Source organism: Macaca fascicularis, chromosome 1 (assembly GCF_037993035.2).
Source record: "Macaca fascicularis isolate 582-1 chromosome 1, T2T-MFA8v1.1".
Taxonomy (NCBI): Eukaryota; Metazoa; Chordata; class Mammalia; order Primates; family Cercopithecidae; genus Macaca; species Macaca fascicularis.
This window is the reverse complement of record NC_088375.1, coordinates 186799638-186815120: the sequence shown is the minus strand read 5'-3', so window position 1 is coordinate 186815120 and position 15483 is coordinate 186799638. Positions and strand designations below refer to the sequence as shown.

The window sequence follows — 15483 nt, the reverse complement described above, 5'->3', positions numbered from 1 at the left end:
GTTGGGATGGGTAGCTTGTGGGAGAACAGTACATTACTTTACTAACTATCCAAAACTGTAAATCCCAGCATGTTGGCGATAGACTGAGAGCCCAGCCAGCCAACGAGCTCCTTGTTTGTGCACAAGGCAGGCCGCTGGAGGTGCACCTTGCCCAGGGTCAGCGAATTCCGGGCTGACAGGCAGCACACCGACAGCAGCCAGACCCTACGGTCTCCTGGCCTCCAATTCAGGGTTACTGTCAATGCATTAATTTACACTTACAGGGAAAGATACTGAAGGAAATAAAGAGGTTCTTTGTTTTGGAAGGAAAATTAGGAGAACCAGTAATTACTTGACCCCAGGAAATATTAGGCCAGTACGTCCTGGCATTGCCTTTTCCTCTCCTCTGAAATCTTCCCCCTTTTCATGAAATATGGACGCTTGGGAGAGTAGGTGGTGGAAGCCTGGACCGCAGAGATGGAGGTGAGAACCAGCAACAGGGAGAAAGTTTGTCTTAGGTCAGAGTGGGAGGGCAGGGAGAAAGAGGGAAGCCTGGGAGGGGGCAGAGTGTGTGAATGGGAGAGCAAAAGGTTCGATAGAAGTCAAGAGAAGAGCAAGGAATGCTAGAAAGACACAGTCAGAAACGGGCAGAGAGACGAGAAGTGTAAAGAGAGAGAGAGAAAAAAAAACATGAGAAAGGAGAGACAAAAAGGGGCACAGAGAGAGGAAGCGTCCAAGCAGGACCACAAGTCAAGGGGAGAGCCCGAGAGCGGCAGCGTGTGGAGAAGGAACCAGAGAGGGAGCGCCCCTTCTCGCTCCTGGCTTGGAGCTGGAGCCGGGGCAGGCAGGAGCGAAGGAAGGGCGCCCGAGGCTGCGCCCGGCGGGTAGAGGTGGAGCGGGTGGGCTAAGGTGGGTGCGGAAGCAGTACCCAAACCATCGTCCCATGGGACTGGAATACCCAGGTAGGCGGGAGAGTGGCTGGGAAGGCGCTCGCTCACCGATCCGGGCGGCCGGCACTGTCCTCCGTCAGGGGGCTGCGGGCGGGCGCGAGCGGTGGCGAGGAGGGCGGCGAGCAGCGGCCCCGCCAGGGCGGCGTGCATCCTGCCGCGGCCCGCGGGGCGCGGGGGACCCTCCCGGGCGGCGCCCCTCAGCGGGGCGGGGAGTCCCCAGTTGGGCACGGAGTTTCCTCTGGAGCACTGGGCTCCAGCCACAGGATGCTGGTCGCCCTCTGGGGCGTGGCTGACTGTCCCTGTCGAACCTGGGGGTTTCTCTGGGGCGGGGCTCCGTCTGTTGGAAGACAGGGACCCTCTAGGGCTGGGCCCCGCCCCCGGGCGCTCAACCTCGCTGGCTGAGCCCCCAGGTGCTGAGGGCGTGTTGGGGTCCGGGGGCGCGCGGGGTCCCGGAGCTGCGTCGGGGTTCAGGGGCGCGCGGGGTTCCTGGGGCAGAACCGAGAACCTGGGGTGCGCGGGGGTCCCTGGGTTATGCTGGGCGCCCGGGGCGCGCAAGGGTCCCAGGGGTGCGCGGCGCTCCAGGAGGCGCGCAGTGGGACAAGTGCGGCGGAGGGCGCGGCAGGGGTCGGGGGCGGCTCTGGGGCGGCCGGCTGCCCCCGAGTCCGGCTCAGAGGGGCGGCGGGCGGCCGCGCGGCCGCTGCCCGGGCTCCGCCATGCTGCTCCGCGGCCGGGAGAGAGGGAGAGAGGAGGGCGGGAGAGCGGCGCGGAGCCGGGCCGGGCGGGGGGCTGGGGCCGCTGAGGCGGGGGAGGGGAGGACCTGGCGCGGGGGGCGCGGGGGCGGGGGACCCGGGCCGCGCCGGGCCGGGCCGGGCCGGGCGGCAGGGAGTCGGGGCTAGCTCCGCGCCCGGGCGCGGCGAGGCGGGGTCTGATGGGCATGGCAGGCGCTCGCTCGCTCCTCTCTGGCTCCCTCGCTCGCTCCCTCACACGCGCGGAGGGAGGCGAAGCCCGCAGCAGCCACTTCTCAACTTTCCAAACTTCCCAGCGCAACTTTTTCCTCTCCTCCCCTGCCCGCGCCTCCTCCCCCATCCCTCCCCCTTCCCATCGCCTGGCGCGGCCGGGCCGCAGCTTCGCCGTGAGACCGCCAGAGGGCGCCCGGGCTAATGACCGGCTCGGCCAACCTCCGCGGGCTCAGCGGCAGAAGCGGACTGGGTGGCAGCGACAGATTTGGGGACCAGCCTCGCCCAAAGCGTCCCTCCCGCAGATCCTGGCAGGAGCGAACAGCGAGAGGGACAGAAGTTGGACTGGGGAGGTAGCAGTCTCTCGAAATTCAGAAAGCTGCTGTGTACAACTTTATGACATGCGTAGCGCTGGGATGAGCTTGGTAGGTGCTCTGCAAACACCAACTGAAAAAGAAAAGAAAAAGAAATCCCCAAAATTCCTTGGAATCTTCCATTTAAGTAAATCCCCTCTTATCTATGTCCTTGGACCCACGCAGTATCCCTGTGCCTGTCTCTGGAAGAGTGAGGATTGATATCGCAGTGTCTTAGACCACAAGACTTGAAAGACCCCTTAAACCAACCTATTCGTCCTCAAGAGGCACATGAGACTTAGAGAAAGCCAGGGCGCAAGATCTAAGCTTCTGAGTTGTTTCCAGCAAATGGAGAAAGGGAGGCACAGGCACCCCTGCTTGGTTCTGTTAAAGGAGAGTTTGTTCCTATTCTGACAACAGGTATTGACGGATGAATTAGGTGATACTGTCAGGAGCCCGCCCACAGCCTAGAGAAGGAGACAGACAGGGACAGATATGCAAACAAGCCATTAAAATACAGATGATGAGGGCCAGGAGAGACAGAAGCACAAGGAAATGGGAGCAGAAAGGAGAGCTCCTAACACAGCCCAGAGGCCCAGGGAAGATGCCTGGGAGATGGTTTTGAAAAATAAATCAGAGGTGGCTTAGAGAAAGAGGTGCACACGCCTTCCAAGTGGAAGAGCAGGTGCCAAGGCATAGCAGTGTGAGAGCACTCCAAGTAGTTACCCATGGCTGCAGCAAAAAGCAAGTGGCAGGAGCTGAACCTGTGTCTTCCGGCCAGGCTGGGGAGTCTGTCAGTTCTAGGTATCAGGTGATAGGAAGTTACTGCAAGATTTGAAGTTTAAGGTGGCTAGAGTAGATCTGTGCTCATCGGGGGCATGAATTGGAGGGGGCAAGTTGGAGGCAGGGAGACCAGTGGACAGATAGTGAGGGGGGAGCCAGAGCCCAAGCCTCGGTCTCCTGACTCCCAGCCCAGTGTTCTCCGCACTTCTCCCACTCATGCCTGCAGGTACCAGATTGAGCAGCTAGAAAGTGGCCACACCAGAAGGCTGAGTGAGAAAGACCAAGCAGGGCCGGAGGGTCAGAAAGGTTTTCCAGAGCACAGGATCTGGGAGGTTGGGAGGAACACAGGAAGGAAAGAAGGGGACACCAGAGACTGGCAGGTTGACCCTCATGTGCCACATGAAGTTGCCACTTTTGTAAGTTACAAGTGAATGCATGTTGGCAATTTCATATGGTTCAGTTTACTGGGTGTCTGGAGCAACCTCAGCTTCTTAGCTATACACACACTTGGTGACAGACACCGAGCAGGCTAGAGTGCCCAGATGGTACGTATGAGAGCACAGGACAGCACCATGCTTCCCACACACACAGCTCTGAGACCTGCAGCTCTGACAAGAGATGCCTTTAAAGAGCCTCCACTTTCCGGAGCTCCAAAACTCCTTACGAAGTCACCACTCTGCTGGTAAGGATGAGGGGAGGTGAGAGCTCAATTCCACTGGAGGGAGGGACATGGGTCCTCGTTGGAGAATTAGAAGATAGAAATCAGATAGTGAATAAGAAAGAGCCTGATCAATTTAAAATAATGGTGTGTAAATATGTGTGTGGATTTTGGAAACCTTCCCTTCCTGTATTGTAAACAAAGATTCCCTGGTATCTTTGTTCCTAAAATTATAAAAGTTGTGCTGGCTAATTTTCATGAGTGTCAGCTATGACTTCCTCCTCCATGGTACACGTGGTGACTGTGACCAAGGCAGAACAGTTAGCTTCTCTGTGCCTCTCTTTCCCCAGCCAGTTTCCTGTCCCCCTCACTTTCTGTGAGTCAATGTGTGCAATAATGTCTTAAGATCTTCACCAGTATTGTTACTGATATTCTTAATGAGCTGCAAGAATAAATAGATTTTTCTATTCCTGGATATATACCCAAGAGAACTGAAGACATTCATCCACCCAAAATACTCTATGTAAACTGTGATAGCAGCATTATTTGTAATAACTGAAAGGTGGAAACAACCGAAATGTTCATCAACTTATGAATAAATTAACAAAATGTGATATATAAAAATATCATATCATTTGCCTTAAATATATACATTTTAAAAACATGTTATAGTCACATGATGGAATATTATTTGGCCATAAAACAAAATGAAGTACCGATACATGCTATTTCCAGGATAGCATAAATCAATCTTGAAAACATTATGCCAAATGAAGCCAGTTGCAAGAGGACATATATTATTCTATTTGTATGAAATGTTCAGAATAGGCAAATACATAGCAAGGCGGAAAGTAGATTGGTGGTTCCCTAAGGCTAGGAAAAATGGGGACAATGGTGGGGCCATAACTGGAGGGTACTGGGTTTCCTTTTGGAGTAATGAAAATATTCTAGAATGGTGATGGTTGCACAACTCTGTGAATATATTAAAAACCATTGAATCACATTTTAAATGGGTGGATCATAGGGTATGTGAATTATGTCTCCATAAAGCTGTTACCAAATAAATAAGTTTGGGGCCTCAGGAGAGAGTGTTCCTCAAGACTCAAGAGCAAGGGTCTCAGTATTTTCAAACCATTTTTTTCCTCCCACATTGTGTAGTGTGAGAAACCCTGGATGATGATAGTCCTCAGTCCTGGAGACTTATCCTGCTTCTGCTAACATCTCACGAGGCATCTTTGGGTAATTCACTTGTTCTCTCTGGACCTGAGTAAGAACTGAGGTTTCATGTCATCAGTATGAAGAAGTTTGTGGAGCAGGTCACCTTTAGGAGCCTCTATACCTAACAGTGGAGTTCTGAGCCCCTTGGTCACAGCCTGCTTAGAGCCTTTAGGCAGGATGGGGAAGAGCACAGGGCTCAAGAGAGAGTCAGGGGACTCAGAGCTTGCCTCCTCTCCGCTGGGGCACATCTGGCTCACTTTCCTTTTATTGCATTTTAATTAAGTTGTTCAATCAAATTGGTACCAGGAATTGAAGGCTGTAACAGCTGGGGCAGGAGCAGAAAGCCTTGTAGCGGAACTAAACCAACAAAGTCTGCCTCCTGAGCAGATCCAGGAGCCCAGTGCTGCTACAGAGCGTCTCTCAGGGAGGGAGGTGAGAGGCTCCCCTGCGGCAGTCCACTGACAGGAGGAGCTTTGCTCTGGGCCTGAGGGCTGCCCTCCTGCAAGGCCATTGCCCTGGTCGTTGGCCACACTGGCATTTTCAAATGGGCCTAGCCTGGCCTGACTTCCAGCTCTGACTCCTATCCTGGTCCTGCTCCTTCCTACCCACCCTCAGGCTCTATCCCCTCCACACCCTCTCCCCGATTCCCTTACCTGAGTTGGCAGTTAATCTGATGATGGAACGACATGGGCCGTGGGAGGGAAGTACATGGGGCATGGGAGAGAAGGACAGCTGACTTTAGGAGCAAGAGGTTGGCAGTGCTTAAGACAGTCTAGAATAGTGGAAAGAGCCAGAAAAAGGACCAGGTGCAGTGGCTCACGCCTGTAATCCCAGCACACTGAGAGGCCAAGGCAGGTGAAACATGAGGTCAGGAGTTTGAGACCAGCCTGGCCAACACGGTGAAAACCCGTCTCTACTAAAAATACAAAAAATTAGCTGGGCGTACTGGCAGGCACCTGCAATCCCAGCTACTCGGGAGGCTGAGGCAGGAGAATCTCTTGAACTCGGGAGGCATAGGTTGCAGTGAGCTGAGATCGCACCACTGTACTCCAGCCTGGGTGACAGAGAGAGACTCTGTCTCAAAAAAAAAAAAAAAAAAAAAAAAAAAAAAACAGAAAAAGTGAAAAAGTGCAGAAACTAATTCAGAAAAGGGCATTTCCTCCTGGCAATGGGAAAATAGGCACATAGTCACAAAAGTGCAACAAAGGATTGAAATTGCCATATAATATGGCATTCATTAAAAACAAAAAACCCTATGTGGGCCTGCCCAGTGGGGGAGTAGAGAGTACACAGGAATCAGTCCAGGGTTTTGTTCTTAGGGAGCTTGCAATCCAGTGAGGAGAACGGAGATGCAAACAAACGGGGCTTTGGGAAACAAATAGAGGGGACAAAAGGAGCAACGAAGTCAGCCTTAAGAGAAAGGAGATCAGCATAGGTCTTTGCTGGGAAGGTCATGTTTGAGTTGATTTTTAAAGATGAGCAGGAGTTGAACAGGGAGGAGGAAGAAGGGAAGGTCAGGCAGTAGGAACTGAATGTGCAAAGGCATGGGACTGCAAGTACTTGGCACATACAGGGATTGTCAACATGAAGGCGGAGAGGCAGAATGGAGGAGAACTGTTGGGGAGACTCAGAAATCAGACTGCACCAGGAAGGACTATGCATTATCTTGGAAAGCCCTTCATCCTGCCATTCAGAGGAGATAATCCCCTGAGCTTGCTCTGCATAAATTGTGGGTGCTGGTTGAGGGTGGCTGACATACCAGGTACCAGACTGGCTGTGTGCAGCCTCAGGGATATAACAGCAATGAGAGGCATTGACTGTGTTAACTCAACGAATATTTGCTGGGTCCCCATATGAACTGTGGTGTCTTAGGCAGGAAGGAGTATAGTCCTGCCCTCTGGATACTTGCCATTTCTGAACAAGACAAAACATGGGTAGGTGGTAAGTTAAAATGCGTTTACATGAATAGTGCTGCAATGAATATGGTGGGTATAGATATCTCCAGGTCACACTTTCATTTCCTATATATATATATCCGGAAGTGGGATTGCTGGATCAGATGGTAGTTCTATTTCTAATTTTTTGAAGAGACTTCATTCTGTTTTTCATAATGGCTTTACCAATTTACATTCTTACCAACAGTATGGAAGGACTGGTCAAAAGTATAAATTTTCAGTTATATGATTAATAAGTTCTGGGAATCTAATATACAGCAAGTGCGGTGACAGATGTGTTTATTACTTTGATTTTAATAATCATTACATAATATATACATATATTAAATTATCACTTTGGATACCTTAAACATATGCAATCTTCTTATTTTTTGAGACGGAGTTTCACTTTTGTTGCTCAGGCTGGAGTTTAGCGGTGCAAACTCGGCACACTGCAACCTACGCCTCCCAGGTTCAAGCAATTCTCCTGCGTCAGCCTCCTGAGTAGCTGGGATTACAGGTGCCTGCCACAATGCCCAGCTAAGTTTTGTATTTTTAGTAGAGATGGGGTTTCCCCATGTTGGCCAGGCTGGTCTCGAACTCATGGTCTCAGGTGATCCGCCTGCCTCGGCTTCCCAAAGTGCTGAGATTACAGGCATGAGCCACCGCGCATGGCCAGCCTTTACCATCTTTAGTTGTCAATTAAATGTTTTAAAAGAGAAAAAGAGTTAGAAATCACCACCCACCCACTTGCATGCATGGAAGGGTCAGGTGAGTGGTGTAGTATTGTAAAAGTCCAGGCAAAGTCAGTGAGCTGAAGACTCTCACCTTCATATAGAACTACCAAATGATCCTGGAGGAGGCAGGATTTGAATTAGGCTATAAAGGAAAAGTAGGATTTAAATCGATGGAAAAGGTCTTGCTTGCATTCCAGATAATGGGAATAAGGAAAGTGAAAGGGCCAACGTGGGGTAGGAAAAAGAAGGTTTTGGCTATAGTAGAATGGGTGAATATTGAGAGAGCAGGCTGAAGTTGGGACTGGGCTGGGGTGCAGTTTGCCCATGAAGGAGCAAAAGGAGCTGGGGGTTATTTCAGACCGATTCTGTGCCAGACCCTGTATCTAAAGGATTTTAATGATGTTGTGAGACAGATACTTTTAACTCCATTTTAAAGATGAGGAAACTGGGTCTCAGAGGGGAGACATGACATATTCAAGTCATATAGTTAATAATTAGAAGAACTGGACTGTCTAGCTCTTTCCACTAAGACATTTGCTTCCTTCAAGACGTGAGTGGGAAGGCAGAATAGATAGCACAGGCCAGATGGTATGGCTAGTAAACACACACACACACACACACACACACACACACACACACACTCTGGGGGCACATACATACCGAATATGGCAATTCCTATGCTGTGGCTCCCAGTCTAATTAGTGGGATGATTGCCATTTAGGAGACTTTTGCCTTTCACTTTAGCCCAAGTTGTGTGAGGCTCCACTCCTCTATTTAGGATTCAATAGGAGTATGGAAAGGGAAAAAAGAAATGTGATGCTTGAAACAAAATACCCCATCGAGCTGACCACTAAATAGCACTTAGACCCCAAGTATACACACAGCTGCTTTATGTAATGAAGGCTGTGGACCATGTTCCTGGATATAAAATAACAAACCACATATAAAGTTTTATGTTGCTGTGTAATTAGCACAGATCTGTGAGTGAGCATGCAGGCCTGGGTGCAGGGAAGGACGCTTAGGCCTCAGGCAATGAGCTGCGGAGGAAAGAGCATGCATGGTGGAGCCCAGAAGACAAGAGTTTGAATTCCGGCTCCACCACTTTGTAGCCCTTTGACCTTGGGCAAGTTATTTAACTACTGTAAGCTTCAATGTCATACCTGTCAAAGGAGGCAAAGTGCCATGTGTTACAGCCGTGGTTTTGCCCTCCTCCTGGCCTCCAGGGGCATCTGACAATGTTTAAAGACACTTGTTTGTCATAACTAGGAAGGTGCTACTGGCATCTGGTGGGTAGAGGCCAGGATGCTGCCCCCACCCTACCCTTACTACAAAGAATTATCCTGCCCAAAATGCTAATCCTGCCAAGATTGAGAAACTTTGCCTTCTAGGATTGCTTTGTGATGATATAATCATTACAAACTTTTATTGAGCTTTAACTATATATCAGGCACTGTTCTATCACTATTTAAAGTGTGTCAACTTGTACCTGTTTATAGCAAATCTAGGAGGGTGGTAGTAGCATTATCCTCATTCTCTAGATAAGGAAACCGAAATACAGGGAGAAAACGTGCCCCAAATCACACACCTAGTAATGAATGGAACCAAGGCAGTGTGCCAGGGTTTGAAACAAAGCAGTGGCATGAACTCATGTGTGTCTGCTTGGAACATGGTGGTGATGGTGACTTCTCCACCTCCAGAGTGGGAGGATTCATTCATCCATTCATGCAACATATATGCATTGAGAGCTTAATCACAGCTTGGTGATAAAGTCCTGGTAGACAAGATAGGCAAGGTCCTTGCTCACACAACTTATTTTCTAGTTGAGAAGAAAAATTATGAACAAGCAAATCAATAAAAATGGAGATAATGTAAGTTATGGAGAATGTCTGGTGAGTGATGAGAAGAAGTCTGCCATGAGGATATCTGGGGGAAGAGCATGTCCAGCAGAGAGAACAGGCTGGGAAAAGGCCAGACGTGGGAGGCACCTTGGTGAGTTCAGGAAATACAAGGAAGTCCAGTGAACTTGGACCTAGGTCATAAGGGAGGAAATTCGTTTTTTGTTTTGTTTTATTTTGTTTTTTGAGACAGTGTCTCACTCTGTTGCCCGGGCTGGAATGTAGTGGTGCGATCTCTGCTCATGACAGACTAAGCCTCCTGGGTTCAAGCGATTCTCCTGTGAGGGAGGAAATTCTAACAGATAACGTTAGAGAGATGGGAGGGGCCAGGTGGAGTAGGACTTTGTATGTCAAGGTAAGGAGTTTGAATGCCAGCTTTGCTGAGAAGCTATAGGAGGGTTTTGAAGAAAGGTAACAGGATCCGATTTACATTTGTAAAAGAGCATTCAGATTTTGATGTGGGGGTGATGAGGCCAACACGTGGGGAGTTCAGGGAGTGATTCAGTAAGGATGCTAGAGCAGTAGTTAAAGGATATGATGATAGTGTCTTGGCCTAGGGTGATTGTAGTGAAATTGGAGGACAGTGAGCAAATTTGGTTCACACTCAGTGACCGTTTTGTGACATATATCATGTGGGAGGGAAAGAAAGAGAGGAATCAAAGGTGATGCTGAAGTTTTTGTCTTGAGCAACTGGCTCCAACAGCTGAGATAGGGAGGCCTGAGGAGGAGCAGGGGTTGGAGGGAGTGGAGGGAAGGTATCAAGAGGCCACTGTTAGGTCATATTAAGCAAGAGCTGCTTGCTAGGATCCAAGTAGAGGTGTGAAGAAAACAGCTTGTAAGGGGATGAGCCTGGGGCTCAGGGCAGCAGTCCAGGCTGGAAGGATAAATTTAGTATCCATTGCACAAAGATGATATTTGAAGCCAAGGTGCTGTTAAAGAGAGGCAGAGAATGGAAGAAGGCCTAGGTGTAAGTCAGGGAAATCACTCATTTCAAGTGTGAAAGAGAGACATTCATCAAAAGAGACGGAAGTAGGAGAAAAACCAGGAGAGAGAGGTTTCAAGACATCCAACAAAATGAAACAAAACAGGGAAGTGACCATTAAATTTGACCACGGGAGGCTGAAGTGAGACATTTCAGTGAATTCTTGGGGATGGAAGCTGAAGTGAAATGGGTTGAAGACAGAGAGGTGAGCAAGTGGAGACAGCCACCATAGGGACCTCTTTCTAGGAATTTTATGGTAAAGGGTAAAGAAATGGAGTGGAGTAAGAACAAGGGTCAATGGCAAGACTTTTAAAAATATGAGTCATCTATGTATTTGCAAGCCAATGTGAAGGATCTGACAGAGAGAGGGGAACTTCTGATCCCCAGAGACAGGGGTTCATGGGAGAAGTCCTTGAGAAGTACTAGAGCGGCAAGGGGCTTGGGATCCGGAGAGAACGGAGTGGCTAATTCTTTTTTGTTTGTTTGTTTGTTTTTTTGAGACGGAGTCTCACTCTGTTGCCCAGGCTGGCGTGCAGTGACACAATCTTGGCTCACTTCAGCCTCTGCCTCCTGGGTTCAAGCGATTCTCCTGCCTCAGCCTCCTGAGCAGCTGGGACTATAGGCATGCGCCACCATGCCCAGATAGTTTTTGTATTTTTAGTACAGATGGGGTTTCACCACATTGGCTGGGATGGTCTTGATCTCTTGACCTTGTGATCCTCCTGCCTCGGCCTCCCAAAGTGCTGGGATTACGGGTGTGAGCCATTCCACCCAGCCCTGGAGTGGCTAATTCTTGTTAGGACGTTTCATCTCTGATTATAGGAGAGAAGGCCTCAAGTATGTGAATGATGTAGGTAGTCTGGTGGCTAGATAATGCTGTTCTGGGAGAATGATTTCCACTTTCTCAGAGAGGAAGATCTATCTGAGCTCTGACTTGAGCCACTGGTCAGCTCCTAGTCCTGATCGTTGATACACACTAAGCCAGTCCTGGCGCCAGACTGAGCTCTTCTCGTAGACTGAATGTCTAGTTCTGTCCAGCCACCTCCCTTTGTTGATAAGAAAGAAGCTGGGAAGGCTTCTTTCACTATGGTGACTCAGCATAACCCATCTCTATAGCTGAAGAGAAAACTTGAAGCAAAGCCTGGCTCAGCAGGACCTGGATAGGTCCACAGATGAAAGGGAATCCCCCAAACTTGTCAGAGGAGGGCTTGGTAAGAGTAGAACCACTTATGGGGCATGTCATGACCACATAGAGCCAAGAACAGAAGGCTCTCGAAATGGACCAAAAGTTGGGATTCATTAGAAGGAAAGGCCCAGACTGAAGTAGGATTGGAAAACGAATGAGGCTGGTCATGAGGACATGCAAGCAGATCTGAATGAAGTGGGTTGGGTGGAGTTAGGGGTGATCCAACTAAATCTTGGACTGCTAAGTGCTCTTCAGTGTTTTCCTTCTTTGTGGACTCTTGCAGGGCCAATGTGGTCTACACAAATAGATTTACACATTTATATGGTGATCGAGAGTTTATAACTGTAAAATATATGCTGTATAAGAAAAGGCTTTGGCCAGGCACAGACTCACATCTGTAATCCCAGCTCTTTGGGAGGCTGAAATGGGCAGATTGACTGAGCCCAGGAGTTTGAGACCAGCCGGGGCAACATAGTGAAACCCCATTTCTTCAAAATATAAAAAAATTAACTGGGCATGGTGGCACACACCTGCAGTTCCAGCTACTTGGGAGGTTGAGGTGGGAGGATGGCTTGAGCCCAGGAGGCAGAGGTTTCAGTGAGCCAAGATCATGCCATTTCACTCCAGCCTAGGCAACAGAGTCTCAAAAAAAAAAAAAAAAAAAAAAAAAAAAAAAAAAAGAAAGAAAGAAAGAAAGAAAAGAAAGCCTTTACTACCATTAGTAGTGGATTGGATTGGGTTCAATTCTCTACTCCCATTTTATGTTTGAAAGCCCTTTTCATCAGTCTTATCAAGTAGTTGTCTGGACACTGCTTATGATATTTAGTGACAAGAAGCTCACTAAAGTCTTCACTTAAGGCCTAGCTTAATCCCTCCAGACCTCAATTTCCTCTTCTGCAAAGTGAGGAACAATAGTAATGTGTATCTTACAGGTTTGTTATGGGAATCAAGTTAGATAATGCATGTGAATGCATTTTGTGTACTGTAAAGGGCTGTGAATATTACTTCTGTCATCATTATTAACAATACTAAGAAAAAGAAGAGACCTCAAAAGTATTTCCTGTGCTACTTTCAAGTTCTCTTAAAAAGTCGTGAAAGGGCCTGAATCACCTGCAACATGGATGCCTTGTGGAAGGAGCCATGGAAGTCTGTGTCATGGTGACACCCGGGGCCACTGCATGGAGCAGGTGGGCAGGTTGCACTTCGCAGGAGGGGGCTCTGTTGAGGAGGTGAGTGGCAGTGAAATCCAGCCAGCACTCCAGTTGTCCAGCCATGTGCCCTGGCAAGGAGCTGCATCTGCAATGATTCCGCCAGGCACCATATAGGCTAGCACCCACCGGCATGCTTCCTGAAATGTTTAGGTTTGCTTGACCTTTAATTAGCAAATCCAGTCATGGAGAATCAGATAAGTTTCTTATCTTCAGCCATTGGAATTTTCATGATGACTTTTCCATCTGTATACCCACCCTGGTCTTTCCTCTACTTGAATGCCTTGCTTTCCTCTCAAACTCATTATGTCCAAATTCATACCTCCATTTTTCTCAGTTGAGAGTTTGGGCTGGATTCTCTACTCCCATTTTATGTTTGAAAGCCCTTTTCTTGAATCTTATCAAGTAGTTTTCTTGACACTGCTTATGACATTTAGTGCCAAGAAGCTCACTACTGCCTCAGGTAGCTGATGCCACTTTGAAGCCGCTCTTCACATTCAGAAACTTCTATCTACTGAGTCCACACCTGTCTACCTGGAGCTTACACCCACTAGTCCCTGGTTCCTGCCTTTGGGACCACATGGAACAAATCTCTATCTTCGTCACGACAGCTATTCATTGATTTGGGTAGAGGGATCAAGTTACCCTGTGTCTTATTGCTATTTCTTCCATTTCTTATATGAAAGCTTTTGCTTCTTTTCACTCTCCGGTCCACTAAAACAATTCTTTTTGTCTAGAAATGACACCAATACTTTATAGTTTTTTCATTCATTGATTTACTAACTCATTCATCCAACATTATGTGCCCTAGGATCTAAGGCTAAGAGAGATGAAGTGATTTGTCCAGGGTCTTACAGTTCCTAAGCTTTTATATGACTCAGATCCATGTTATTTCACTAACACACAGCTGCCTCTATGTAGAAGCAGTGGCCCTGGAGTCCAGGCAACTTCTGACGTGGCAGAAGCTTTTGCAGACTCACCAACTTAATAGATTCTTTTGTTGTTGCTGTTGTAATTTTTAGTTTAGTTTAATTTTTTGCCTCTGAACATTTTAGTAATCTATCCATAGTGTTTAGCATTCCCATCTCTTTCTCCCCTTCTCAAATCAGCAGCTTAGCCAGGCACAGTGGCTCATACCTATAATCTTTGAGATGTCACTTTGGGAGGCCAACCAAGGTGGAAGGATGGCTCAAGCCCAGGTGTTTGAGACCAGCCTGGGCAACATAGGGAGACCCTGTATCTACAAAAATTAAAAAAATTCGCTGGGCATGATGGTGCACACCTGTGGTCCTAACAACTCAGGAGGCTGAGGTGAGAGGTTCGCTTGAACCTGGGAGGTCGAGGCTGTGGTGATCCATGATTGCGCCACTACGCTCCAGCCTGGGAAACAGAACACGAACTGAAAAAAAACAAAAAACAAAAAGGAAAAGAAAAAGAAAAAACATCAACAGCTCCTGGTCTAACCTATTCAATATAAACTATTTTCTCACAGTTCTAGATCTCTTTTCCAGTGATGTTATAGATTGAAATCACCATTTCTAGCTACAACATAAAGCATTAGCCCAGGACTAGAGAAACATGAGTCCTTAAGACGGTGAATTCAAAAAATTCTCACATATACAGGGAACAAGTGTGGTTAGACGCTTCATGAGAGTAGAGACCATGTCAGGGTTTTTCATTTTGCATTGTGTGTGGCTCGTATTCATAATAGCTGCTACTGCTGGCTGCTGTGACTAATTGCTAATATATCGGAGCACTAATTATATGACAGGCATTTAACAATGTATGGGAGTTCCAGTTGTTGGCCTCCTCACAAATACTTGGTCTTGCCGGGTTTTGTAATTATAGCCATCCTACTGAGTTGAAGTGGCATCTAATTGGATTGTAATATGCCTTTTTCTTTTCTTTCCTTTTCTTTTCTTTCCTTTTCTTTTCTTTCTTTCTTTTTTTTTTTGGCTTTTGAAACTGGGTCTTGCTCTGTCACTCAGGCTGGAGTGCACTGGCACCATCTCAGCTTACTGAAAGGGGCTCCTCATGGGCTCAAGGGATCCTCCCATCTCAGCCTCCCGAGTAGCTGGGACCACAGGCTTGCACCACCACACCCAGCTAATTTTTTAGTTTTTAGTAGAGATGAGATCTTGCTATGTTGCTCAGGCTGGTCTTGAACTCCTGGGTTCAAGTGATCCTCCTGTCTTGGCCTCCCAATGTGCTGGGATTATAGGCATGAGTTACTGTGCCTGGCCGCTAATGATTAATGGTGTTGAGCATCTTTTCATATACCTATTTGCCATTCTTACATTTTATTTGGTGAAGCTTTTGTTCAAATCTTTTGCACATTTATACTGGGCTATTTTGGCTTTTTATTTTTGAGTTGTGATAGTTCTTTATGTATTTCGTATACAAGTGGTTTGTGAAACATAGTTTTGCAAATATTTTCTCATGGTTTGTGTTTTCGTTTTCTTAATGGTTCTTTTGGACAGCAACTATTTCAATTTTGAAGAAATCCAAATTATCAATTGTTTTCTTTAATAATTTGTGCATTTTTTCTTCTATTTAAAAAGTCTTGGCCTAACCCAAGGTGGCTAAGATTTTCTCTCCTTTGTTTTATTCTAGAATTTTTATAGTTTTAGGTTTTCCACTTCAG

The 15483-nt window shown here is 47.6% G+C and overlaps 2 protein-coding genes across 15 annotated transcripts in view; one reads left to right on the top strand and one right to left on the bottom strand.

Annotated features, from left to right (window-relative positions):
• The window catches only part of TRABD2B (TraB domain containing 2B), a 254814-nt gene extending 253645 nt beyond the window's left edge, over nt 1-1169 (bottom strand). For all 8 annotated transcript variants that reach the window (XM_045371382.2, XM_074007327.1, XM_074007334.1 and 5 more), the window contains exon 1: nt 978-1169. In XM_045371382.2, coding sequence (XP_045227317.1) covers nt 978-1079 — 102 coding nt within the window. In that variant the 5' untranslated portion in view covers nt 1080-1169. The remainder of the gene's footprint in view (nt 1-977) is intronic.
• Nucleotides 584-15483, top strand: part of LOC102116697 (selection and upkeep of intraepithelial T-cells protein 1-like) — a 221976-nt gene continuing 207076 nt past the window's right edge. For all 7 annotated transcript variants that reach the window (XM_065522999.2, XM_065522995.2, XM_065523002.2 and 4 more), the window contains exon 1: nt 584-941. The gene's annotated coding sequence lies outside the window, so the exon portion shown is untranslated. The remainder of the gene's footprint in view (nt 942-15483) is intronic.